Raw genomic sequence first — 26,322 nt, 5'->3', positions numbered from 1 at the left:
CACTTGAGTGGTATCCCATCCACCACCTTAAGCATTCACTCCCTCCACCACTGACGCACATGCTGACAGTCATGCTTACCATCTACAGGATGCACTGCAGCAACTCACCAAGGCATCTTCCAAACCCGCGACCTCTGCCACGTAGAAGGGCAGGGGCAGCAGATGCATGGGAACACTACCACTGGCCATCTCCGCTCCAAGTCACTCACCATCCTGACCTGGAAATATATCGCTGTTCCTTCACTGTCGCTGGGTCAAAATCCTGGAACTCCCTCCCTAACAGCACTGTGGGTGTACCTACACCACATGGACTGCAGCGGTTCAAGAAGGCTGCTCACCACCACCTTCTCAAGGGCAATTAGGGATGGGCAATAAATGCTGGCCTAGCCAGTGACACCCTCATCCCTGTGAAAGAGTATAAATAAAATATACCTGGCCATGTATGACATTGTTTATTTCTAATATATCTTATACAATTTCTGGGATTTCAGTGTTCACAGTATTTGATACCACGCGTAGCTAGTCTATTGAAACTTGGAATTAGACCATCCTTTGTTGTGACACTGAAGCCCCAGATCTTTTAAGCCTCTTAGACTTTTCATTTTCTCCCTCTTCTAAGGCAACCAATGCTTTCCTTTGGTGCCATTCCATGGGCGTTGGGCACACTATGGTACTTCACCAGTGTCGCCATTATTTATATGTGAACCTTGGCCACAGGTTTTTGCAGCCTACTAGGAGAATTTTTGTCATTTCGCCCTGAGTTCTCAAACGTGCACTGCAAGCGTACGTTGCTGGATGATGACCAGGAGCAACAGCTTGGCTGATGTTCCTGTCCCTAACACATGCGAGCCGAGACTAATTTTTGTTCCCCCTATTCCTACCCTGGCTGAGGTCAGCCAACTCAACACAGATGTGAGCTTGATCTTCGGGTGGATTGACAGTTCCTTCAGCAAAGTCAATGAATCAAATTAAATTCGAGACCCAAATTATTAATCACTTTTCCTCGAGTTTCTCCCCATCTTTCTGAAAGCAGTGATTCATGCTGGAGTCTAGTTCCGCAAATACCAGCAGCCCTCCTGGACATTATGCAAATAGTCATTTTTGTTTGGAAGATCTGAATATTGAGGGGTTTTTTTTAGGAGGTATTTGACCATGTGGCATCACAGTCTCCTTCAACTGTTCACCCTATATTGACTCACAAAAACTTTCTAACTGGATACCAGTTAATTTGTGATACCAAGTGGGCCGGGAGCAGCTACTTGCAGATAAAACTGTGTCAGAGGAGTGGGAGGCATTCAAGGAGGAAATAGCGAGAGTACAGGGCAAATATGTTAATACTAAGATAATGACCAGGCAATCTATTTGATGATGTTGATTGAGGGATCAATATTGGCCAGGAGACCAGGGGTAACTCTATTGCTCTTCTTCTTGGAAATATGGCAAAGTCCCACCGTTCACGGGGAGGACGTTTCAGCAAAACCTCGGCAAACGGCAAAATTGCGAATGACGAACCCACATGAAAATGGGAGTCGATTGGACAGATTCCAGCCATCCTGTCATTTGACATGTATAAAGGATTAAAGGCAATGAAAACTATGGGAAGAATTTTTCTCTCGTCGGGTGGGCGCGTGCCCGATCCAAACAGTAGAAAAATGGCATGCGATATTTCGGTCAGCAGGCATGCGCTGGAGTCAGCAGCACGCCCACCGACAATTAAGAGGTCTGTTAAGCCCATTAATTCATTAATCAAATGGAATTTTTCCCTGCCTGACCAGCCTTACAGCTGGCGGGCGAGCGTACAGGCCAAATAGCCTTTGGACTTTTGAGGAAACCTCATCCACGGGCAGGATGAGGCTTCTGTTGTTAATTAAAAATGAAATAAAAATGTTTAAATCTCATTTCTAACATCTCGCTGCTCAGGTGAGAGAGAGTCACATGAGGGGACGTGTTTACCTTCATTTTTAAATCTTTATTTGTAAAGTTAAAACTCTTCAGCTCCCTGAGGCAGCTCTGTGCCTTCAGGGAGCTTTCACTGAGCGCACCCACACGCATGCGCTGACTTCTGCGCTCGCCCTCCTCCTACCGCCCCACCCAGGTCGTGCTGAGCATTTCAAGCATGGGATTCATGATGGCTAGCCGTTAATTGACCAGCCAATGTGAAATCACGATCGGGGTCCAATCACGGGCGGCAGGATCGCTGCGACGAGGGGAAAATCCTCCACTATGTTTTTAATAAATTTAAAGAGGAGGTTACTGGAGAAATTGTTCAATAAAACAATAAAACATGACCAATGTAAAATGTGTCACACAGTACTTTACTTGAGTGTGATCAGGAATTAAATCTCACCGGCGTGCCAACAATAGCAGGCGTCAGAAGCGCAGTGCTCAGTTTCTAATGCAGGAAATATGTCGTGGGTCTATTTTTGACTTAATTTAGACATTTTTTTATTTTTCTTGGCATTTTCTAAAGTTGGCTTCTATTTATTATTTTCAGAACCGTTTCTTGGAATTTTCTAAAGTTGGCTTCTATTTATTGTTTTCAGAACCGTGGATAAGTGAACATTTGGGCCTGGGATGATCTGGGTGTAAGGACTTTTGCACAGATAAGCAAATTTGTGAAAGAGGAAGTCACAGATAGCAGCACTTTACTGTATTACCATTGGATCTGAGAGGGCAGACAACACCTCAGTTTAACATCTCATCTAAGAGACAGCACCTCTGATGGTGAAGGACTGCACTGGAGTGTCAGCTTTGATTTCTGTGCTCAAATTCTGGAGCGGGACTTCAACCCAGAACCTCAGGAGTCAGAGTTGAGAGCGCAACTGATCGAGCCATGGCTGATGAGTCATGACTCAGGATTTAAAGTGGAAAAGTAAAAGAAACAGGAAATAAATTACTGAGGTCCAGAACAAAGTTGATTACCTGCTCCAGATTCCCCTTCGTTAAAACAACTGCAATACTGAGATTGAGAAAAGCCGCTTGCAGAACAGGGCGGTCGGATAGAGCTAAATTATAACTTGGTTTCAGTGAGTTCATTTGAGGCATGATGTACAATATAAGCCTCGGAAAGCAGGAAATGCATGTGGCAGGTACAGAGTCAAGCCGACAAGACAGGTATCAGGTAAGTGGCATGCGAGAAGAGTTAGATAATTATTAGTAGAGGTGCCATGCGGGCAACCAGAAAGAATATGGTAACGTGGTGTGTAAAGTAGAATGAAGGGAGCAGAGAACACTGACAACTTCATAAAGCATTAGATTGAACCCTTGACAGATGGGGGCAGGTGGTGGCATAGTGGTATTGTCACTGGACTAGTTCGAATCCCAGCATAACAGATGGTAAAATTCGAATTCAATAAAAATTTGGAATTAAAAGTCTGATGATAACCATAAAACCCATCTGGTTCACTAATTCCCTTTAGGGAAGGAAATCTGCTCTCCTTACCTGGTCGCGCCTACATATGACTCCAGACTGACTCTGAACAAGGGCAATTAGGGATGGGAAATAAATGCTGGCCTAGCCAGTGACGCCCACATCCCATGAATGAATAAATAACTTTCATTCTGGATAATGTTCATAAGTGGATGATATCAAATTAGTCATAAGCCACACCCAACCAATTCCCTTTCCTTTGAAGTCAATTGAACTTAAATAGTATTTCACAGCTGGTGATAGCTTTATTTGTACAGGTAGTACCTGATATTGAGCTGTAAAAACCCAGAAGATCTGAAGTTTGATCCTCAGTCTTTGTGAAGTCTATTAGGATAATAGTGTGTCAATACTATTTGAGTTGGCAGAGGGGTAGGGCTCAATATAACAATGCATTTTGAATCCTGCCATCTATTCTGGGAAACAGCAGCTAATATTCATGCAGCTGGTTTCAAATGATTATCCAGATAGACAGAACTGTGGGACATATGCAGCATAAAGAACCAACACCTATACTTAATTGGCTGCAAACTACTTTGGAATGCCTTGAGGTTGCAAAAGGCGCTATCTAAATTCAAGTTTTTCTTTTGTCTTTAAAATGTTGACTAATGCGCCTCGTATTTTCAAGTATTTGAAAAGGTCTAAATTATGAGGACATGTTGCATAGGCTAGTCTTGTATTCCCTAGAATGAGAAGATTAAGGTGTTATTTAAATAAGGTATTTAAAATGATTCAATGTTTTGAGAGGGTAGATAGCGATAAATCATTTCCTTTGTGGGGGGTGGGGGTTGGGAGAGATTACAGAAGAGAACACTGCCATAAAATTAAAGGCAGGATGATTACAGGTGGTGTCAGAAAGCATTCTTTCACACAACGAGAATTGGAAATCTAGGGCTTTCTCTGTTAAAAACCTGTTTTGGCTGCGGGATCAATTTTTTTCCATTCATGTAATATCTGTGTTGCTGGCTAGGCCAGTATTTATTGCCCATCCCTAATAGCCACTGAGCAGGAGGTGCTGAGCTGCCTTCTTGAACCGCTGCAGTCCATGTGGTGTAGGTACGCCCACAGCGCTGTTAGGGAGGGAGTTCCAGGATTTTGACCCAGCGACAGTGGAGGAACGGTGATATATTTCCAAGTCAGGATGGTGAGTGGCTGGGAGGGGAACTTCTAGGTGGTGGTGTTCCCATCTATCTGCTGCCCTTGTCCTTCTGGGTGGTAGTAGTTTTGGGTTTGGAAGGTGCTGTCTAAGGAATCTTGGTGAGTTACTTCAGTGCATCCTATAGATGGTACACATTGCTGCTACTGTAGGTCAGTGGTGGAAGGAGTGAAAATTTGTGGAAGTGGGGTGCCAAACAAGTGGGCTGCTTTGTCCTGCATGGTGTCAAGCTTCTGGAGTATTGTGGGAGCTGCACTTATCCAGGCAAGTGGGGAGTATTCCATCACACTCCTGACTTGTGCCATGTAGATGGTGGACAGTCTTTGAGGAGTCAGGAGCTGAGTTACTTGACGCAAGATTCCTAGCCTCTGACCTGCTCTTGGAGTCACAGTATTTATATGACTAGTCCAGTTCAATTTCTGGTCAATGGTAAACCCCAGGATGTTGATAGTGAGGGGATTCAGTGATGCACTGCAGGAATTCACCAAGGCTTCTTGGACAGCATCTTCCAAACTCACGACCACGTGCTATTTGAAACGTTCTAATGTGTTATAAAATCATCACAATAATCTTCTGAGAAGCTAATGCTTATTGTACATCGGAGATTGTGATGGTGCAGTAATGCCACTGACTGGAAATCCAAAAACCCAGGCTAATGATCTGGGGACATGGGTTCAAATCCCACCACTGCAGCTAGTGGAATTTAAATTCAATTAATAAATCTGGAATTAAAAGCTTGTCTTATAATGGTGACCATGAAACTATTGTCAACTGTTGTAAAAACGCATCTAGTTCACTAATATCCTTTAAGGAAGGAAACCTGCCATCCTTGCCCAATCTGGCCTACATGCGAGTCCAGACCCACAGGAATATGGTGGACTCTTAACTGTCCTTTGAAATAGCCGAACAAGACATTCAATTCAAGGGCAATTAGGGATGGACAACAACACCTCTCATGAATGAATTTTTCAAAATTCTTTATGAATTGAACAAAGCCAACAATAAAGCAAATCATGAAAATGAAACTGCATTGCTGTTGCTTGCACATATGATAACTTGCAACGTGCATGCGGGAGCCGGGCTGCTTGTGTGACGTCACTCAAGTGGTGAGGATGAGGGTTCTGGCTTGTTCCCTCATATAGCTTTGGCCGTGGTGTTGCACGTCAGAGAATTGCATTTTGGATTAGCCTGAAAACAACCTGGGGGATCCTGGCTGACCACAACACTTTGAGAACCACTGGCATAGAGGTAAAGGGAAGAAGTGAGGATGCAGGAATTCCAAACTGCATCCCGTCTAACCCCAACCCTACCCAAAGCAAACCTATTCTCGCCCATTCAATTAGATTATGGCTGTTCTCTATCTTAACTCAATCTATCCATCTTGGTTCTGTAACCCTGAACATTCTGGCCTACCAGAAATCACTCAATACAACAGCAAAGCACTGTGGATGCTGGGAATGTGAAAAAACAGAAAATGCTCAGCAAGTCTGGCAGCACTCGTGGAGAGAGAAACAGAGTTAATGTTTCAGGTAGATGGAGAGTCGACAAAAGGTCATTGGCTTGAAATGTTAACTCTGTCTCTCTCTCCATCAATTCTGCCAGTGCTTCTGAGTGTTCCAGTGTTTTTGTTTGAATTTCAAAAACTTAATATCACAGTTTTGACATTTTTAATTGGGGCGGGTGGGGGGGGGGTGTTGGTTGGTGCGCGGTGGTGTAGGTATAGTGGTATTATCACTGAACTAGCAATCTAGAGACCCAGGGTAATGCTCTGGGGACTGGGGTTTGAATCCCAACATGACAGATGGTAAAATTTGAATTCAATAAAAATCTGGAATTAAAGGTCAAATGGTAGCCATGAAACCATCGCTCATTGTCGTAAAAACCCATCTGCTTCATGAATGCTCTCGAGGGAAAGAAACCTGCCATCCTTACCTATGTGTGACTCCAGGCCAGCAGCAGTGTTGTTGACTCTAAGCTGCCCGCTGAAACGGCCGAACAAAACACTCAGCTGTATCAAACCGCTAAAAAGCCTAACAGGAAGGAGACCGGACGGACCACGCGGCACCGACCTACAGACTGGAAACGACAACGACCAACTCAGGCCTGGCAACCCTGCAAAGTCCTCCTTACGAGCATGTGGGGGCTTGTGCCAAAATTGAAAGAGCTGTCTCTCAGTCTAGTCAAGCAACAGTCTGACATAGTCATCCACACGGAATCATTCCTTACAGATAGTGTCCCAGATGCTGCCACCACCACCCTATTATTGAATGCATCTCCCCCCAACAAATTGGAATGGGCCGGAGCTTTAAGAGCAACCAGGGTGTGGTCCTGGTGTTCTATTGAAGCTGTCAACTGTGATCCCGCCCTCTCCTCTCAATCTGAGCCTGCCCCCTTCCCAACGGTTGGCCAAACGCTGAGGGCTTGGTGGCCTCTCATTGGGCAAGGCGAGGTGTCAGTCAGAGGGACTGACAGGTCGCGGAGACACACCCCCCCCCCTCCTCCACTCCACTCCCCACCCCACCCTCCCCGGGGAAAGAGTCACTTTAAGCAAATTCACTCGCGCGTTGAAATCGGAGCAGGTAGGCGCCGGGATAGTCTTCAAATGGGTGTTTTGCGTAGGAAATAAAGTTCTTTGGAAGTTTTCTGTGGCAGAAGTGGCGCCATTGGCTTAGAAGAAAAGTTATTCAGCTCGGACTTTCTGCTTGTTCTGAGGAGGAGGAGGGGCTGTGTGTGTGTGTGGGGGGGGGAGAAACTTTTTGTTGTTTTAAAAAAAAACTTTGGGGAAACCATGTTGCCTTCAAGAGCTGTCCTCTTCATCGGGTTGACTTTTGTCTTTGTGGGAACGAAAGGTAAGTTTTATTTTCTTGTTCTCTATTTTTATGTGATAGAAAGGTCGAGAGAGAGAGAGTTTTTTCCTCTCGAGCGGATTTGATCCGATGTTAAGGGAAGCAATCTGGCTTCACCCTCCTCCCTAAACCTTTGTGTTTTTTTTTTGCGCGTTGCTCCTTTCGTGTCTTTTTTTTGTGTGTGAGATTTATTTTTTTCAATACTTCATCAGACAAGCTGAAAACTGGTACTGGTTATTTAAAGAAAAATAAATCACCCCCAAAGAAAAGTCAACTGCAGCCTGAGACCCTCAGAGTTTGTCTTAACTAACGAACCATAATTAAAACTATATATTTTTGTCTTTCCTTCATTACTTATGGAAACTAACTCAGTACCTGAGTATAATCTGATTTTTTTTTGTGGTAGGGAGTCTGTAGGGTGGATTTTTTTGGGGGGGTTTGGGGGGGGTGGGGGGGTGGGGTGGGGGGAGAGGAAAATATTGGTTTCACTCAGGAGCTTGTGCAGAGTTGTGGGCAGTGGCACTTCAGAGAGGGGAGTTATTTTCCCCACGAAGCTCATCCTTCTGGTTCAGTGATTGTGCCAACACCCTTTTTTTTCAAAAAAAAGCAACTTATCTTTCCCCACCCCCCCCCTTCCACCACCACAACCTCTGTTGTAACTGAGGTGGGGTTGTTCTCCTGTTGTGGGAGGGTGATTTGATAGGGGTCTTTTCCATCCATCATCGGTTTAATGTCTCATCCGAAAGACAGCATTTCCAACAGTGCTTAAAAAGCCCTGGAGTGGGATTTGAACCCAAACCCTTTGTGATTCAGAGACTGGTGTGCTACCAACTGAGCCATGGGTGACATGGCGTAACTGAGGTGGGTTTGAACGCAGGTTTGTGCTATGTTGAAAGAAAATTATATAATGTGGATGCTGCCCCTTTTCTAACCACTATTGGTTTGTACACCTTGTGTAAAATTCATCCTTGGGAATGTGGGTGTGGCTGGCGAGGTGAGCACTCGTTGCCCAGCTTTATAGGTGTTTTCGGAGAAGTTGGCGATGGGCCCCGCCGCCTTGAGTTGCTGCAATCCGTGCGGTGAAGGCTACTCACAACAGTGCTGCCTGGTAAAATTAAATACATGCAGCTGCCGAATGCTCTCCGTTTCAATCTGAAACTACAATTAAACGCACACGCGCTCACACACCCTTTGATGTGCCACTAGATCATCTGCTTTGTAGTATCTGTTCCTTTCATTGTTTAATAACTTGAAACTTTAAGTATTTGAATGCAATTTTGTGACAAAATAAATCTTCATTTTAAAAAAAAAATGAATTGACGATGTGGTTACGAAACTGGATCAGTAATCCAGATGTGCGGGCTAATAATCCAAGCAAACGTGAATTCACATCTCTTTATAGCGGTTTGAGAATTCGAAGTCAATTTGAAAAAAGAATTGGAAAGTGAAATGTAGTGCCAGTAAAAACCCTAACAGTTCACTCACTCATGCCCTTTTTAGGGAAGAAAACTATTATCCTTTACTGGTTTGCCCATGTGACTATTCTTTTCCTCTGAAGTTGTTATTGCCATTTTAAAACTGGGTGATGTACGTAGTTACTATTTTCTTTTTTGACAACTGAAAGATGAGTGGGATTATTAATTGACTTTTTGAGTATTGCTTTCTAAACTTAACGTGGAAAAATTAAGTTCTGATTTTTAAAAAATGTTCTATAACATTAATTGATCAGTTCACCCTTCTAGAATATTGCTGGATAACCACCCCCCCGAAAAAAAAAATACACAGCCCATTCCAAGCCAGAGACATTGCATTTTGGGTATGAGCCCTCCAGATTATTTACCTAATAATTTGGAAAAGTGTTTGCATAGTTATCCATATATGCTTCTCAGCTGAAGCCACAGTTATTTCCAAGTCCGTGTTGGTATGACATGCTTCATGAGTGGCTACTTTAATTTGTAAACAATTTGATATAATATTCTGTATGCAAGGAATTTAGCTAATTCAGTTGGAAATGGCTTTTGGCAATGCAAAGCTGTTTGCAGCTGCTTCGGGATCTATTGCTTTATCTCCACTATTGATGCTTTTCCGTAGGGTGCTGACAAATGTTTGGAGGCCAATTAAATTGATGGTTGAGGAATGCAGATAGATTTTTAACATGGAATAAACATCTGAAGGATGTACATGATGAAGTGATGTCCCTTAGTAATGGGTATAGAAGAATTTTGAAAGTTGATTCTAGAGTGTAGTTTTGAGCCCTTAATAATTGGCATCAAAATATCTTCTCAGTAGTATCTTGAAGATATGTGGATGCACTTTGAAACAAGACACAAGTTCGTGAGATCACAGTTGGCATATTGAGCACCTTTGCAACAGAGTTCAAACAAAAATGATGGGAATGGTCAGAGTGCTGTTTGTCTAGATAACAATGGTACTGAGGGTTCTAGAAAGCTGTTTGTCTAGATAACAATGGTACTGAGGGCCCTAATGATAAGTTGACATAAATGATTACAGTGTGAATGCAATGCTGTTGGATCGGAATGGGTAAAGACTGAGTGTGGAGCATATGTTATTTTTTTGAGATGTCTTGCTAGAGTCTTTGGGGGCAGGGAGAAGATTTTCTACACTTATTTGTGAGCTGTTGTGGAACTTTATACCATATTTCCTCTGAGATTTCAGTGGATGTAAAGAGGTCCATGGGCGATAGAACTGTGCACAGCATGTAGGAGGAATAGGCCAAATGGCTATTTCTTTTTCTGTGTTTTATCGAGTGTTGTGGAAAATCTAATAACTTTTTCAGGAAGAATTTTGATTGGGTCACAGCCTGCATGTTGTTAATAGTACATTAATTATATTATGGTATACAGATGATGGGCATTGTTTAATTACTTGGAGCACTTATAAAGAGAGACTGCTGGGACACGAGTGGTAGGTAGGAACCGTGACACATTTAATGCCACATTCTGTGAATAAGCTTATTATCAAGAAAAGTATTAGCATCCAGTTTCATACTTCAACTGATTTTGGGATTGCGATAACACGTTATAAATGATAAAGGTTTATTAATTCTCCATTGCATAAACTTTCATTTTACTTAAAATGTTAGAGAATTAACCATTGCATTGAAGGGTCTGGTGCTGGGATGCAGATAATCGAGGGAGGCAGTGGCATTGTGGTATTGTCACTGGACTAGTATTCCAATGACCCAGGGTAGTGCTTTGGGGACCAGAGTTCGAATCCCGCCATGGCAGATGGTGGAATTTGAGTTCAATAAAAATCTGGAACTAAAAACCTGATGATGACCACGAAACAATTGCTGATTGTCATAAAAACCCATCTGGTTCACTAATGTCTTTTAGGGAAGGAAATCTGGTGTGGCCCACATGTGATTACAGACCCGCAGAAATGTGGTTGACTCTTAATCAGAAGCATTTTTAGGGATGAGCGTTAAATGCTGGCCGAGCCAGTGATGTCCACACCCCATGAACGAATAAGAAGAAGAAATTGGTCACCTTGCCTCTTTGAGCTGATTTGTACTGAAATCTTCACCCATGATTGTGGCCCAATAAGACTGATGTGGTTTCTGTTAGGAACTACTGCAGTTCTACGTTTTTTTTTAAAAACCCTCAATTTATGCTCGGTGGAATTTTATTTTTATTGTTGCATCCCTTTTAAAAGAAGACAATCTAATACATTTATGTAATAATGTAAGTATTAATTTTAATTAATGAGTGTAGCATAGACTGGACATCAATTGTGAAATGAATATTTAAACCTTTGTGAAATAACTGAAGTAGAATTCTGATAAAGCTGAAAGGATTAATTCCCACAATGTCTTGTATTTACTCTCTCTTTCTCAACCTGTATCATCAGTGGATAGAAATAACAGTTGGAAGCCCTAACCCTATTTTGGACTAGATGTGCTACTGGCCTCACGATAAATGGCTCCCAACATACACTGTCAGTTGAGGAACAGTGGCAAGAGGACTGAACTTGGAGGACCTCATGACCAAGTAAAGCCCATCATTACCCTTGACCCTACCAGAAAGCATGCGGCTAAGGATAAGGATTAGAAGTGGAGAGTGGGATTAATTGGATAGCTCTTTCAAAGAGCCTGCAAAGATACTACAGGTTGCATGGCCTCCTCCAGTGCTGTAGGATTCTTTTAAATGGGAACCTTGTTTAATCAGGACTTCTGAAGCTGGTTGTAGTTAACTTGGCCTGGAACAGAAGTTGAACCAGAGTTCTGATCTGCACTTATATAGTTTGGCACCAGTTTAGGTTAAATGGTGCATGTTTGAAGGTGACAATGAGTCATGGGGGCAGGAGAACAGAGGAATACCAAGGTCAAGCTTCTTCTGAGATTTACAACTGAACTAACCCTTGGAGAATTTAAATTTCCAGAAGTGAGGCAAAAATCTGTTCCTGCGTTGGAGTTTCATAAAACCATAAGACATAGGAGCAGAAATTAGGCCATTCGGCCCATCGAGTCTGCTCCGCCATTCGATCATGGCTGATAAGTTTCTCAACCCCATTCACCTGCCTTCTCCCCGTAACCTTTGATCCTCTTACCAATCAAGAACCTATCTATCTCGGTCTTAAATACACTCAATGACCTGGCCTCCACAGCATTCTGTGGCAATGAATTCCATAGATTCACCTCTCTCTGGCTAAAGAAGTTTCTCCTCATCTCTGTTCTAAAAGGTCTTCCCTTTACTCTGAGGATGTGCCCTTGGGTCCTAGTCTCTCCTACTAATGGAAACATCTTCTCCACATCCACTCTATCCAGGCCTTTCAGTATTCTGTAAGTTTCAATCAGATTCCCCCCTCATCCTTCTAAACTCCATTGAGTATAGACCCAGAGTCCTCAAATGTTCCTCATATGTTAAGCCTGTCATTCCTGGGATCGTTCTCGTGAACCTCCTCTGGACCCTCTCCAGGGCCAGCACATCCTTCCTGAGATACGGGGCCCAGAATTGCACACAATATTCTAAATGTGGTCTGACCAGAGCCTTATAAAGTCTCAGCAGCACATCCCTGCTTTTATATTCTAGTCCTCTAGAAATAAATGCCAACGTTGCATTTGCCTTCCTAACTACTGACTCGACCTGCAAGTTAACCTTAAGAGAATCCTGGACTAGGACTCCCAAGTCCCTTTACACTCCAGATTTCTGAATTCTCTCCCCATTTAGAAAATAGTCTATTCCTCTATTCTTCCTACCAAAGTGCATGACCTCGCACTTGCCCACATTGTTTTCCATCTGCCACTTCTTTGCCCAGTCTCCTAACCTGTCCAAATCCTTCTGCAGCCTCCCCGTCTCCTCAATACTACCTGTTCCTCCACCTATCTTTGTATCATCTGCAAACTTAGCCAGAATGCCCTCAGTTCCTTCATCTAGATCATTAATGTATAAAGTGAAAAGTTGTGCTCCCAACACTTCTCCCTGCGGAACTCCCCTAGTCACCGGCCACCATCCTGAGAAGGCCCCCCTTATCCCCACTCTCTGCCTCCTGCCAGACAGCCAATCTTCTATCCATGCTAGTACCTTGCCTCTAACACCAAGTGCTCTTATCCTACTGAGCAGCCTCCTGTGCAGCACCTTGTCAAAGACCTTCTGGAAGTCCAAGTAGATAACATCCATTGGCTCTCCTTTATCTAACCTACTCGTTACCTCCTCAAAGAATTCTAACAGATTTGTCAGGCATGACCTCCCTTTGATGGAATCATGCTAACTTTGCCCTATTTTACCATGCACTTCCAAACATTCTGAAATCTCATCCTTAATAATGGACTCTAAAATCTTACCAACGACCGAGGTCAGGCTAATTGGCCTGTAATTTCCCGTCTTTTGCCTCACTCTCTTCTTAAACAGGTGGGGTTACATTAGCGATTTTCCAGTCCTCTGGGACTCTCCCTAACTCCAGTGATTCCTGAAAGATCACCACTAATGCCTCAACTATCTCTTCAGCTATCTCCTTCAGAACTCTGGGGTGTAATCCATCTGGTCCAGGTGATTTATCCCCTTCAGACCGTTCAGTTTTCTTAGCACCTTCTCCTTGGTAATGGCCACCATACTCACCTCTGCCCCCCGACTCTCTTGAACTTTGGGGATGTTGCTCGTGTCTTCCACCATGAAGACTGACGCAAAGTACCTGTTCAGTTCCTCCACCATTTCTTTGTGCCCCACTACTACTTCTCCAGCGTCATTTTCCAGCGGCCCAATGTCTACTTTTGCCTTTCTCTTACCCTTTATATATCTAAAAAAAAACTCTTGCAATGTTCTTTTATGTTACTGGCTAGTTTACCCTCATATTTAATCTTCTCCCTCCTTATTTCTTTTTTAGTTGTCCTCTGTTGGTCTTTATAGGCTACCCAATCCCCTGGTTTCCCACTGCTCTTCGCCGCATTGTATGCTTTCTCTTTAGCTTTGATGCTGTCCCTGACTTCCCCTGTCAGCCATGGTTGCCTCGTCCTCCCTTTAGTATGCTTCTTCCTAGGGATGAATATTTGCTGTGTCTCCCAAATTACTCCCAGAAACTCCTGCCATTGCTGTTCCACTGTCTTTCCTGCTAGGCTCATCTCCCAGTCAATTCTGGCCAGCTCCTCCCTCATGCCTCTGTAGTTTCCTTTATTCAACTGTAATACCGTTACATCTGATTCCAGCTTTTTCCTCTCAAATTGCAGGGTAAATGCTATCATATTATGGTCACTTCCTCCTAAGGGTTCCTTCACCTTAAGCTCCCTTATCAAATTTGCCTCATTACACATCACTAAATCTAGAATTGCCTGTTCCCTAGTGGACTCCACCACAAGCTGCTCCAAAAAGCCATCTCGTAGACATTCCACAAATTCCTTTTCTTGGGATCCACTACCAACCTGATTTTCCCAGTCTACCTGCATATTGAAATCCCCCATGATCACTGTAACCTTGCCTTTCTTACACACCGTTTCTATCTCCTGGTGTATCTTGTGCCCCACATCCTGACCACTGTTCGGAGGCCTGTACATAACTCCCATTATGGTTTTTTCACCTTTGCGGTTCCTCAACTCTACCCACACAGATTCTACATCATCTGACCCTATGTCATTTCTTGCTATCGATTTAATTTCATTTCTTACTAACAAAGCAACCCCCTCTGCCAACCTGCCTATCTTTTCACTTTCAAATATCCTCGGATATTTAGCTCCCAGTCCTGATCCCCTTGCAGCCATGTCTCCGTGATGCCCACCACATCATACCTGCCAATTTCAATCTGCGCCACAAGCTCATTTACCTTATTTCGTATACTGCGTGCATTCAGATACAACACCTTCAGTCCTGTATTTCCCGTCTCCTTTCTCATTGTCGTCCCTTTATCTGATGTGCTTGAAGTTAGATTCCTAGCCCTTTCCAAACACTCTGTCCTATTTTGTGTTCTGGAGACTTTAATAGCCTCTCCTGGACTCTCTTTTCAGTTTTTTCATAATTTTCCATGAAGTGAATCCACCCCCCACCACGCTAACCTGCTTTGTTTCCCATTAGCCATACTTCTTGGAGTTTTACCCTTTCCTCCACCACACCCCCCCAAACTTTCTAGTTTAAAGTCCTGTTGACCACCCTATTTACCCTTTTCGCTGGAACATTGGTCCCAGGTCGGTTCTGGTGGAGACCATCCCAACGGTACAGATCCCTCATGTTCCAATACTGATGCCAGTGCCCCACGAAATGGAATCCCTCTTTCCCACACCACTCCTTTAGCCACATGTTTACTTCCCTTATTCTCGCGTCCCTAAGCCAATTTGCATGTGGCTCGGGTTGTAATCCGGAGATTATAACCCTTGAGGACCTGTTCTTTAATTTAGTTCCTAGTTCCTGATAATCCCCGAACAGGTCCTCTTTCCTATTTTATTTGTCCTGACGTGGACCACAACAACTGGATCCTCCCCCTCCCTCTCCAATATCTTTTCAAGCCGGTCAGAGATGTCCCTCACCCTAGCACTGGCAGGCAACATACCATGCGGGACTCTCGATCCTGCTTACAAAGGAAGCTATCAATTCCCCTAATTATAGAATCCTTTACAACTACCACTTTGTCTTTTTCCTCCCCTCTCTTGAATGGCCTCCTGTGCCACGGTGCCATAGTCAGCTGACTCATCCTCCCTACAGCCCTGTTCCTCATCCACACAGGGTGCAAGTACCTCGTACCTGTTGGACAAGGTCAAGAGCTGAGGCTCCTCTGTTTCTGAACACAGGATCCCTCTACCTGCCTCACTTGCAGTCACACCCTGCTGACCCTGACCACTGACTGAATTTGAGGTACTTCATCTACCGGGTGTGACCGCCTCCTGAAACAAAGCGTCCAGGTAACTCTCCCCCTCCCGAATGTGCTGCAGTGTCCGGAGCTCGGACTCCAGCTCATCAATTCTGAGCCGGAGTTCCTCCAGCAGCCAACACTTGCTGCAGATGTTGTCACAGTGGCTCGCAATGGGATCTGCCAGTTTCCACATCATACAGCTACAGCATGTCACCTGCCCAGCCATCTCAACTTAATTAATTAATTTATTAATTTGCTTTGCAGTGTTTTTTTTTCAAATTTGGTGCAGATTTCCTACCAACCAATCAGGTCACAGCTTTCCTGTGATGTCACTTTTTCAGTATTGGCTTCAGTTACTCTGTGCTCCGAGGTCACCGCTCCGGTGCTCCTCCCTCCGAGTCTGCTCCCTGGAGACAAGGCCGCGAATCCCTGAGGTAAATTGGATTTATACTCACGGCTCCGGTGCTCCTCCCTCCGAGTCTGCTCCCAGGATTTACTCGCCAATCAGCTGCTTTTTAAAAAAAATCCACTTTGAGAAGAGTGTCCCTCGCAGGTCTGGTGCACTCCTGAAGGCACTGCCTCTTCCTCTCTTTTTTTTTAGGTTTGAGGAGGAGGGAGGGATGGAAACACTACAGCAATGTAATGTTTGGGGCTATTCCGTTCTTTGACAGTGGGTCCTCCTCGATTCCCTCCTGAGTCGTGGTGTCTGCGGTGACTTCTCCCAGAATGCTTCAGTCACTTCTCACCAGCGCCCCTTTCCTGTGTAGGGATTTATACACGCTTTCAAAAAGCATTTCCTCACCCTGCCCTTGGTTTGAAAATAATGTGCATGCAGTTTGCATATCCTGTAGCATTCTGAAATGTGTAAGCCTTTGTCTTTTGGACAAATTAACCCTATTGTCTGCTGTGCATATGTAAGTTTTGGTGCTGGGGCATTTAATTTTAAAACCCCGAGCATTTTACATTGGAGAGAGATTCCGTGTCCTGAAAATGGATGGTTTTCCAGTGATGCTGCACATGGCTATTTTTCAATGCAAATAACAAAACATTAAGGAAAAAGTACTATTTGCCACTTTGAACACTCTGCTGAAGTGATTCTATGCCATTTGGATCATTGAGCTGGTTCTACTATTTGTTAGTCATGACATCTTTTCTCTTTTTAATCCCAATTTCTCTTTTTCCTTCCCCCATGTTTTGCTTTATAATTGAGTGTTATATAGATTACCTTTCTATGCTGTGTGGTAGTTTCTATCGCAGCTCTGCGGGCATCTCTATCCATTTGCTGAAGAAAGTCTATGCAAACCATTGAAGGAGAAAACGCCTCAACGGCTTTTTAAAAAATTCATTCATGGATGTGAATGTCAGTGACAAGGCCAGCATTTATTGCCCATCATTGCACCTGGAGAGGGTGCAGAGGAGATTCACAAGGATGTTGCCTGGGCTGGAGCGTTTCAGCTGTGACGAGAGACTGGATGGGCCAGTGTTTACCTTAGAGCAGAGAAGGCAGGGGGGTACCTGATAGAGGTATACAAAATTGAGAGAGCATAGATAGGAAGAAACCTTTCCCCTTAGCGGAGGTGTCGATAACCAGAGGGCATAGATTTAAGGTAAGGGGCAGGAAGCTTAGAGGGCATTTGAGGAAACAAGTTTTCACCCAGAGGTTGGTTGGAATCTGGAACACGCTGCCTGAGGGGATGATAGAGACAGGAACCCTCAACATTCAAGAAATATTTAGATGAGCAGTTGAAATGTCATAGCATTACAGGGCTTTGGGCCAAGTGCTGGAAAATCGGATTAGAATAGATAGGTGCTTGTTGGCTGGCATGGACACGATGGGCTGAAGGGCCTGTTTCTGTGCTGTATAACTCTGACTCTATGACTGAGTGTCTTACGAGGTCATTTCAAAGGGCAATTAAGAGTCAACCGCATTGCTGTGGGCCTGGAGTCACCTCTAGGCCAGTCCAGATAAGGATGGCAGATTTCTTTCCCTAAAAGACATTAGTGAATCAGACGGATTTTTATGGTAATCCAGTAGTTTCATGGTCACCACTACAGACACTAGATTTTTTAAAATTCCAGATTTATTTAAGTAACTGAAGTTGCCCTGCTGCTGTGGTGGGGTTTGAACTGTCATCTAAAACAATGCTTCAAATGGTCAGGGGTGAAGTTAGCAGCATGTGGTGGGGCGGAGGGTGGGGGTGGTTAGAGGCTGGTGTTGAGGAGGCTGAAATGGAAGACCCCTTGTATTGTTCAAATGTTGGAAGAATTTGATAATTTATTGGGCATTTCAGGCTCATGAGCGAACGATGGTAGTATCAGTGCAACATCCATACAACCATAGAAAAGTTACAGCACAGAAGGAGGCCATTTGGCCCATCTTGTCCATGCCAGACCAAGGACACCCAGGTGCCCTTTCTAATCCCGCCTTCCTGCACCCGGCCCATAGCCCTGCACCTACAGCACTTTAGGTGCAGATCCAGGTACTTTTTAAAAGAGTTTAAAGTTTCTGCCTCTACCACCAACTTGGGCAGCGAATTCCAGACACCCACTACCCTCTGCGTAAAAAAAGTTCTTCCTCATTTCCCCTCTACACCATCTGCCACTTATCTTGAATCTATGTCCCCTGGTTCTAGAATTCTCCATCGAGGGAAACAATTTTATCCTGTCCATTCTATCTATCCCCCTCATAATGTTGTACACCTCAGTCAAGTCACCTCTCAGCCTTCTTTGTTCTAAGGAAAATAACCCCAACCTATCCAATCTCTCCTCGTAGCTACACTTTACTAACCCTGGCAACATTCTTGTAAACCTCCTCTGCACTCTCTCCCGAGCTATTACATCCTTCCTGTAATGTGGTGACCAGAACTGCACACAATACTCCAGTTGTTGCCTCACCAGTGTTTTATACAATTCCAACATTATATCCTTACTTTTATATTCTATATCTCTGCTAATGAAGGAGAGCATTCCATATGCCTTCTTTACAACCTTGTCTACTTGAACTGCTGCCTTTAGGGACCTGTATACTTGTACACCAAGATCTCTCACTTCATCTAGCCCTCTTAGTATATTCCCATTTATTTTGTAATCCCTGTAACTGTTTGAACTCCCTAAATGTACGACCTCACACTTCTCTATGTTAAAATCCATCTGCCACTTTACCGCCCACTCCACTAACCCAACTATATCGTTTTGGAGATTACGGCTATCCTCTACACTATCCACTACTCGACCAATCTTTGTGTCCTCTGCAAATTTCCCAATCATGGCCCCTACATTCATGTCCAAATCATTAATATATAACACAAACAGCAAGGGTTCCAACACAGAGCCCTGTGGAACACCACTTGAGACAACTTTCCATTCGTAAGGGCATCCATCGACCATTACCCTTTGTTTCCTGTTACAAAGCCAACCTTTTACCCAGTTTGCCACATTACCCTGAATCCCATGGGCTTTTACTTTCCTGACCAATCTGCCATGTGGGACCTTGTCACATGCCTTGCTAAAATCCATGTACACAACATCCACTGCACTACCTTCATCAACCCTTCTTGTCACTTCGTCAAAGAATTCAATCAAATTTGTGAGGCAAGACCTTCCTTTCACAAATCCATGCTGACCATCCCTGACTTCCTTTTGATTGACATTAACTCTTAGCTCTGTCGCTTGTTTTCTTGGCATAGTTTCAGCTATCCAAGCCATTTGTGTATTTTTAAAAAAGAAATACCAGGAAAACGGAACTTTGGAGACCCTTTATTGCACCTATGTTCCAGGATCAGAACGTAATCCAGTTGGGAAGGTTGTGTATTTTCACTATGTATGGTTTGTGCAGATCGAAAGGCTGTTGGGATATTCAGGCAGTGCAGGAGCAGGGTTTGTGTCTGGCTGGTGGCTCAAGTTTTGCCATTCGACCGGCTTCCCCAGAGAGATCAGTGCGCTTGTAGGGCAAACAGAATCGCCCTTGAGGTGAAGGCTAGAAGCCTTTCAAGTTTGCTGCTGGCTGTGCTTTGGGCCTGAAAGCTGCCCTCATTTGCGTTGGCGTTGCTGCTTGCTGCAATGTAAATTGAACTAGATTAGCAAGCCATTACTTGACTCAAATTGCACCAAGGCAATTGGTGAAACGGAATTCAGTGGGCTGAAGTTTCCCAGCCCTGTGGAAATGGTTTGGGGGTGGTGACAACGGTGGGGGGGGAGGGTTACCGGAAACGGGGATGGCTCCCTGACACATCCGTGTATGCGAGGACTTTCCCTGGGTGGAGTGGGCACCAAGACGACTGCCCACTCCATGGAGACGAGCAGCCAATTAGTGCAGTAAAGGCCCCACTTAGGGGCCATCTTGTGCCAGCATTTTACCAACATTGGAGTGGCCTCCACCATTCTTAATGGGGGATTTAGAAAGTTTCCTCTCGGCAGGTTGCAATGGTGGGCATGCTGCTGTCATGGGTGGGCTCAGGAGCCTGACATACGAGGCTGACATTCAGATCCCAATGCCTGTAGGAAAATCTAGTCCAGAAAATGTAATAATTGCACAAGTTGGTTTCAGTTATGGAATGAAGACCGCATAGAAGGAGGCCATTTGGCCCATTGAGCCTGTGTTGGCCCTCTCTGGTACAGCAACTCAACAAGTCCCTCTTCCCCTGCCCTTTCCCTGTAGCTCTACAGGTGCTTATCCAATTCCCTTTTAAAGCCAACCCCCTTCCTACAGTGCAATCCAGATTGTAACTGCTCATTGCGTGAAGTTGGGTGATTTTCAGGGTCACGTTGGAAAACAGTGAAGAGTTAACTTTGTTAGTGTGGGGTGGAAGTTGGAGAAAGCCAGATCAGGTAAGAACAACAGATTTCCTTCCCTCTTGGGGGGGTATAACAACCATCCAAGAACTACGTGCTTACTTATACATTTCTTTTCAGACTTTTTTTTTTAAACTGGTTTCAAATTTTTAATCTGCTTTGGTGGTATTTAAACTCGTGTTCCCTCTATTTCTGAACTCTTGGTTTACTAATCCTTTACACTATGCACCAATGCTTTTTTTTATTCTTGGGATGCAAGTGCCCCTCACACATGAGGCCAGTATTTATTGCTCATCCCCAATTGCCCTTGAAGGCAGTGGTGAGCTACCTTCTTGAACCACTGCAGTCCATGAAGTATTGGCATACCCACAGTGCTGTTAGGGAGGGAGTTCCATGATTTTGACCCAGCAACAGTGAGGAAATGGCAGTATAGTACCAAGTCAGGATAGTGCATGGCTTAGAGGGGAGCTTGCAGGTGGTAGTGTTCCCATGCATCTGCTGCCCTTGTCCCTCTAGGTAGTAGATGTTGCAGGTTTAGATGGTCATGGGTTTGGAAAATGCTGTTGAAGGAGCCTTGGTGAATTGCTGCACTGCACCTCGTAGATGATAGACACTGCTGGTACTGTGCGTCGATGGTGGAGAGTGTGAATGTTGAAGGTAGTGTGGATGGGGTGTCAGTCAAGTTGGCTGCTTTGCCCTGGATGATGTCGCGCTTCTTGTGTTGTTGGAGCGACACTCATCCAGGCAAGTGGAGAGTATTCCATCACAATCCTGACTTCTGCCTTATAGACAGTGTGTTCCAGGTCATTAGCACACAAGCATTAAAAATGCCTCTGTAATAAAGTATAATTGTTTCTTGACGAAACCAGTCTGCTCCATAGAGTCATCACAATCTCCTCTACTGCAAAATCACATCCAAATCATAGTGTGATTTCCACCACCCCCTGTCCCAAGTGCCTTGCTACCACATTTCTAATGTTTTTGGTGTATGAGGGTCTTGTAAGCCAGACCAGGTAATGATGGCAGATTTCCTTCCCTAAAGTACATTGGTGAACAGTTGAGTTTTTAATGACAGTCTGGTGGTCAGATGATTATTAATGAGACTGACGTTTTATTCCAAATTTATTAATTTAAATTCCGCAGCTGGGACTTGAACTCTTGTCTCTGGAGCATTAGTCCAGGCCTCTGGGTTTCTCGTCCAGTAACATCTCTGCTACCATTCCCTAGCATTTTCCCTGTTACTGGTGTCAGGATAATGGGTCTGTAGGATCTGTCTCCGTCCTCTCTTGAACAGTTGGGGTTACACTTGCTACCTTGGAGATTTTGGAAGATCAGAATCAGTGTGCCCATTATCTCTGTTGCCACCTCTTTCAAAACCCTATGGTGTAGGCCATCTGTTCCAGGGATTTGCCAGTGTTTAGAACCATTAATTTGTTCAGTGTGTTTTCTTTACTGATGGTTACATCAAGTTCCTCACTCTCATTAGACCCCTTGTTCCCCACTTTCTTGTAAGCACTTTGTGTTTGTCTTTACAGTAGCAGACACAATATTTGGTGCCTCACTGAACCCTTAAGAAGGTTTGACATTGAGCCACGTGAGATGAGACATGACCAAAAGCTTGGGTCAAGCAGGTGGTTTTTATGGAATGTCTTAAAGGAGAAAAGCTAGATGGAGAGGCGGAGAGGTATAGGGAGGGAATTCTAGAGATTAAGGCCATAGCAGCTGAAGACATGGCCAGCAATGGTGGAATGACTGAAATCAGGTATGTGCAAGAGACAGGATTTAGAGGAACATAGGATTCACAATATTTACAACACACGGAGGCCATTCAGCCCATTGTGGCTCCCCATTGGAGTAATTTACCTAGTACCACTCCCCGGCCTTCTCCCTGTGAACCTGCCTCCTCCACACCCTCAGGCAGTGCATTCCAGATCCTAATCACTTGATGCATGAAAATGTTTTTTCCCATGTCACCATTGCTCCTTTTGCCAATCACCTTAAATCTGTGCTATCTGGTCCTTGATCCTTCCACCAATTGCAACAGTTTCTCCCTATCTACTCTGTCTAGACCCCTCATGATTTGGAATACCTCCATCAAGCTGCATCACACTTTTGAGTCCCAACCTCTTAATGATGAGGCGGAACAGTGGCAAAGAAGGAAAGAAACAGAAGTAAACCCTACACTCCGGATCCCACTACCTCATGGAACATCCTGCCCCATATGCTTAAAGATCTGTGGGCTGAGAATCGGCCTGTTCAGTCACATGAAGGCCCACGGTAGAAACCAGGGGCCCTGAGTTGGCCTCAGCCTTGAATTGAGGGACAACTGATAGGATTGTGGGGCTGGAGGTGATTACAGGAGATAGGCGAAGCCATGGATTATTATTAAAAAATTATTCCTTGTTTTCAATTTGAGGCATTGCATAACCGGAAGCCACTATAGGTCAGCAAGCAAAGAAAGGAGTGATGGGCAAATGGGCCTTGGTGCAAGCAAGGACACTAGCAGCAGAGTTTGAATGACCTCAAGTTTATGGAAGTGGTGGTGGGGTAGAATGTGGAATAACAGCCAAAAGTGTATTGGAAATGTCAAATTGAGCAGTGTAGATGAGGGTTTCGGCAGCAGATGAGCTGAGGTAGTGGCAGAGTTGGGTAATGGTGCAAACATGGCATGGTAATGGCATGGACATGGAGTCAGAAGCTCATCTTGAAGTCAAATATGACACCAAGGCTGCAGACAGTCTGGTTCAGCCTCATTGTTGCTATAGAGAGGGAGGGAGCAGGTGGCTTGGGAATGAAGCTTACAGCAGGGCCCCCAGTAGTCAATTGGAAGAAATTTCTGCTCGTCTAGTACCGATGATTGTTGGTTACGCAGTCCAATAATTTAGCGACAGTAGGGGTGTTGAGAGAGATGATGTAAAGCTGGATGCCATTGGCATATATGTGAAAGCTGCAATGTTTTCAGATGACTTCACCAAGGGGCAGCAAATAGATTTGGAATAAGGAGGGACCAAGGTGAGATCTTTGATTTTCGGGGAACACCAGAGATAGCGAGGCAGGAACTGGAAGATAAGCTATAAGAATGGAATCAAAGTGCAATTCCACCCAGCCGGATGACAGTGGAGGGGGGTTGGAGGAAGATGGTGCTATCAATTGTGTCAAAGGCTACGTGCAGGTCGAGAAGGACAGGGAATAGTTTACCTTTGTCACGGTCACATAAGATGTCATTTGTAACTTTGTGTGCCATTTTGGTACATTTCGAGGGACAGAAACCCGATCGAAGGAGCTCAAGATGATGGCAGACTTGAAGAGGGTCAGTACTTGAATCAAGGAGGTGAGTCTCGTGGACACAGTGAGCTCGAGTGAAATGGGAGTGGGGTGGTGGGTGTCATTGGGGAGGGGGGGGCAGTTTGGGGAAGAAATGATGCTCCGACAGGGAGGAAGTTTGGCCTGGTGGGCCAGGGGAAGGGAGGGTAGTGGCAAAGGAAGCTGATTATCCCAATCCTAGTGACAAAGAAGCCTGTGAGCTCCTTCCACTTATCGGTGGAGGAGAACAGTGATGGTTTGAAGTCGAGAAAAGAAGTTGAGGGTTTTCTTGGAATTGCATTGTGTTCTCTAATAAACACCAGAATTTTAAAAGAAAATTAAAAGTTAACATTGCCACATGTGAATTTTACCCTGACTGCATTGTTTTGTAACATTGAATGTCTCTCATCTGGCAGGTGCCACTGTTATTGTTTACAGCCCTGTAGGAATAGCCTACGGCCTGCAATTTACATAGCCACCTTTTCCCCCATCGTTTTTTTTTTGGGAGGGTGGAGTGAAGGGGGCAAAGACAATGGTATGAGGCTTTTGCTGTACTTTGCTGTGAAGTGTTATTATGGATCGACTTTGCTATGATGCACATGTGGCCAAATAGCCCAACTAGACGTTCTCTAGGCGCCCACGTCAATGATGGTCAGTTGAGATGATGCGCTGAGGTACTACGGGCAACCTAGTGCAACCACGCTGGAGTAATAGTTGATACATTCAGGAGAGGAACTTGGGGAGGAGGAGGGTTGCGGAATACATGAAAACATACACTCGGGAAGAAGAAAAATAGAAAAGAGAGCAGCGAGCGGGAAGAGAAGATTGGAAAAATCGTCAGAATTTTTGCAGCTTCCTGCTAAGATTCCTGACCGTAGATGAAATAAGCCTACTTTAATCTACACCTTGGATGACCAATAAATGGTGAAGGCTTTTAACAAAGTAAATTCAAAATAAATATTCCATTACTATGTTGATAGCAGTATACAAATACAAGTTGTTACTGTTTCATTTCTGCTGCCCAGTGCAGCCTTGATGTGCTGCAATGGGTTATTGCTCCACCCTCAATACTTCTGGGGGTTAGTGGGAGAAGAATACTGATTTCCTGTAGGTGGTATGGAGTTCTTTGCATGAATAGCTTTGTCACTCTGTGCCTTGACACCTCTCTCCATGCTGGTGGCCAGGAACTTGCCAACGTAAGAAATTACAATTGGAACATGCAAACTCCTGGTCTACCAAACCACTTCCAGCAGTGAGTGCCATGGTGCACGCACTTGATGTTTAGCTGCCCACTTATCCTATGTAATTTTTCCAGTGTCATTTTGAAGTGCCATAAAATAGTAGAACATCTGCTCGCAACTCTAATGTCACATTTGACCCTGAGATGAGCTTCTGACCTCGTTTACACCGTCGCAAAGGCTGCCTATTTCCACCACCTAACATCGCCTGACTTCACCCCTGTCTCAACTTATCGGCCGCTGAAGCCCTCATGCAAGCCCTTGTTACCTTTAGATTTGACTTTTCCAATGCCCTATACTTGGTCTCCCACGTTCTAACCCCAGAAACGTAAGGTCATCCAAAACTCTGCTACCTGTGTCTTAACTTGCAGCAAGCCCTGTTCCCCTATCACCTGTGCTCGCTGACCCACATTGACTCCCAGTCAGGAAATGCCTTGTTTTTAAAATTCTTATCCTTGTTTTCAATTCCCTCCATGGCCTTACCCTTCCCTAACTGTGTCATCTTCTGCAGCACCACAGACTCCTGATATCTGCGCCCCTCTAATTCTGGCCTCTTGAACACCCCTGATTTTTAACCACTCCAGCTTTGGTGGCTGTGCCTTCAGTTGCTTCGACCCCTAAGCTCTTGAAATCCCTGCTTACACCTCTCCACTTGGTTACTTTGCTTTGTTCCTTTAAGACACTCCTTAAAACCTACCCCTTTGACCAAGCTTTTGGTCACCTGCCCTAGTATCTCCTATGTGGATGGGTGTCATACTTTGTTTTATAATGCTCCTGTAAAGCACCTTCAGGCATTTTATTATGTTAAAGGCACTATATAAATGAAAGTTATTGTTGTATTTATGACTTATTAGCATGTGACTGGCGATTTTCTGAGCAAGTGTGCAACCTTAAATATGTGAACCGAGGCAGTATGTGGTTGGTAGGTTAGTTCACTGGTGGGTACTACAGGCAAGCCAGATTCTGTTGCCTCTCCACCTTCTGTTTCCATCATTAGGTTAGCAACAGGAACCTGGGTATTTATATTTCACGTCTTTCTCCAGCACTGCTGCCACCACACTCCCAGCTAGGGATCCTGAGGCACTAGGAGGAGGGGAACATGTCTCCTTTGTGTTTTCTATTAGACTAATTTCAGTTCAAACTTGATCTCCTTGGCTGTGCACACTATCAAAGGAGTCTTTTTCCCTACATTTTCCATTTCCGTTAGTTTTATAGTTTTCAGTGCTTATTTCCATCTATATTTTCCATCAATAATCTTTGGCTGATTTT

General features: G+C 44.4%; 1 protein-coding gene across 2 annotated transcripts in view; it reads left to right on the top strand.

The window, feature by feature from the left end:
- The first annotated feature begins 7,123 nt into the window (after positions 1–7,123).
- Positions 7,124–26,322, top strand: part of cd99 (CD99 molecule) — a 64,812-nt gene continuing 45,613 nt past the window's right edge. Inside the window, exon 1 of one of the 2 annotated variants that reach the window (XM_078545086.1) lies at positions 7,124–7,432. In XM_078545086.1, the coding sequence (XP_078401212.1) occupies positions 7,372–7,432 (61 nt within the window). In that variant the 5' untranslated portion in view covers positions 7,124–7,371. The remainder of the gene's footprint in view (positions 7,433–26,322) is intronic. The other variant, XM_078545087.1, reaches the window with a different exon arrangement.

Source organism: Cetorhinus maximus, chromosome 7 (genome assembly GCF_964194155.1).
Source record: "Cetorhinus maximus chromosome 7, sCetMax3.hap1.1, whole genome shotgun sequence".
Classification (NCBI taxonomy): domain Eukaryota; kingdom Metazoa; phylum Chordata; class Chondrichthyes; order Lamniformes; family Cetorhinidae; genus Cetorhinus; species Cetorhinus maximus.
The sequence above is the reverse complement of the archived record's forward strand: the minus strand, read 5'-3'. Positions and strand labels throughout refer to the sequence as shown.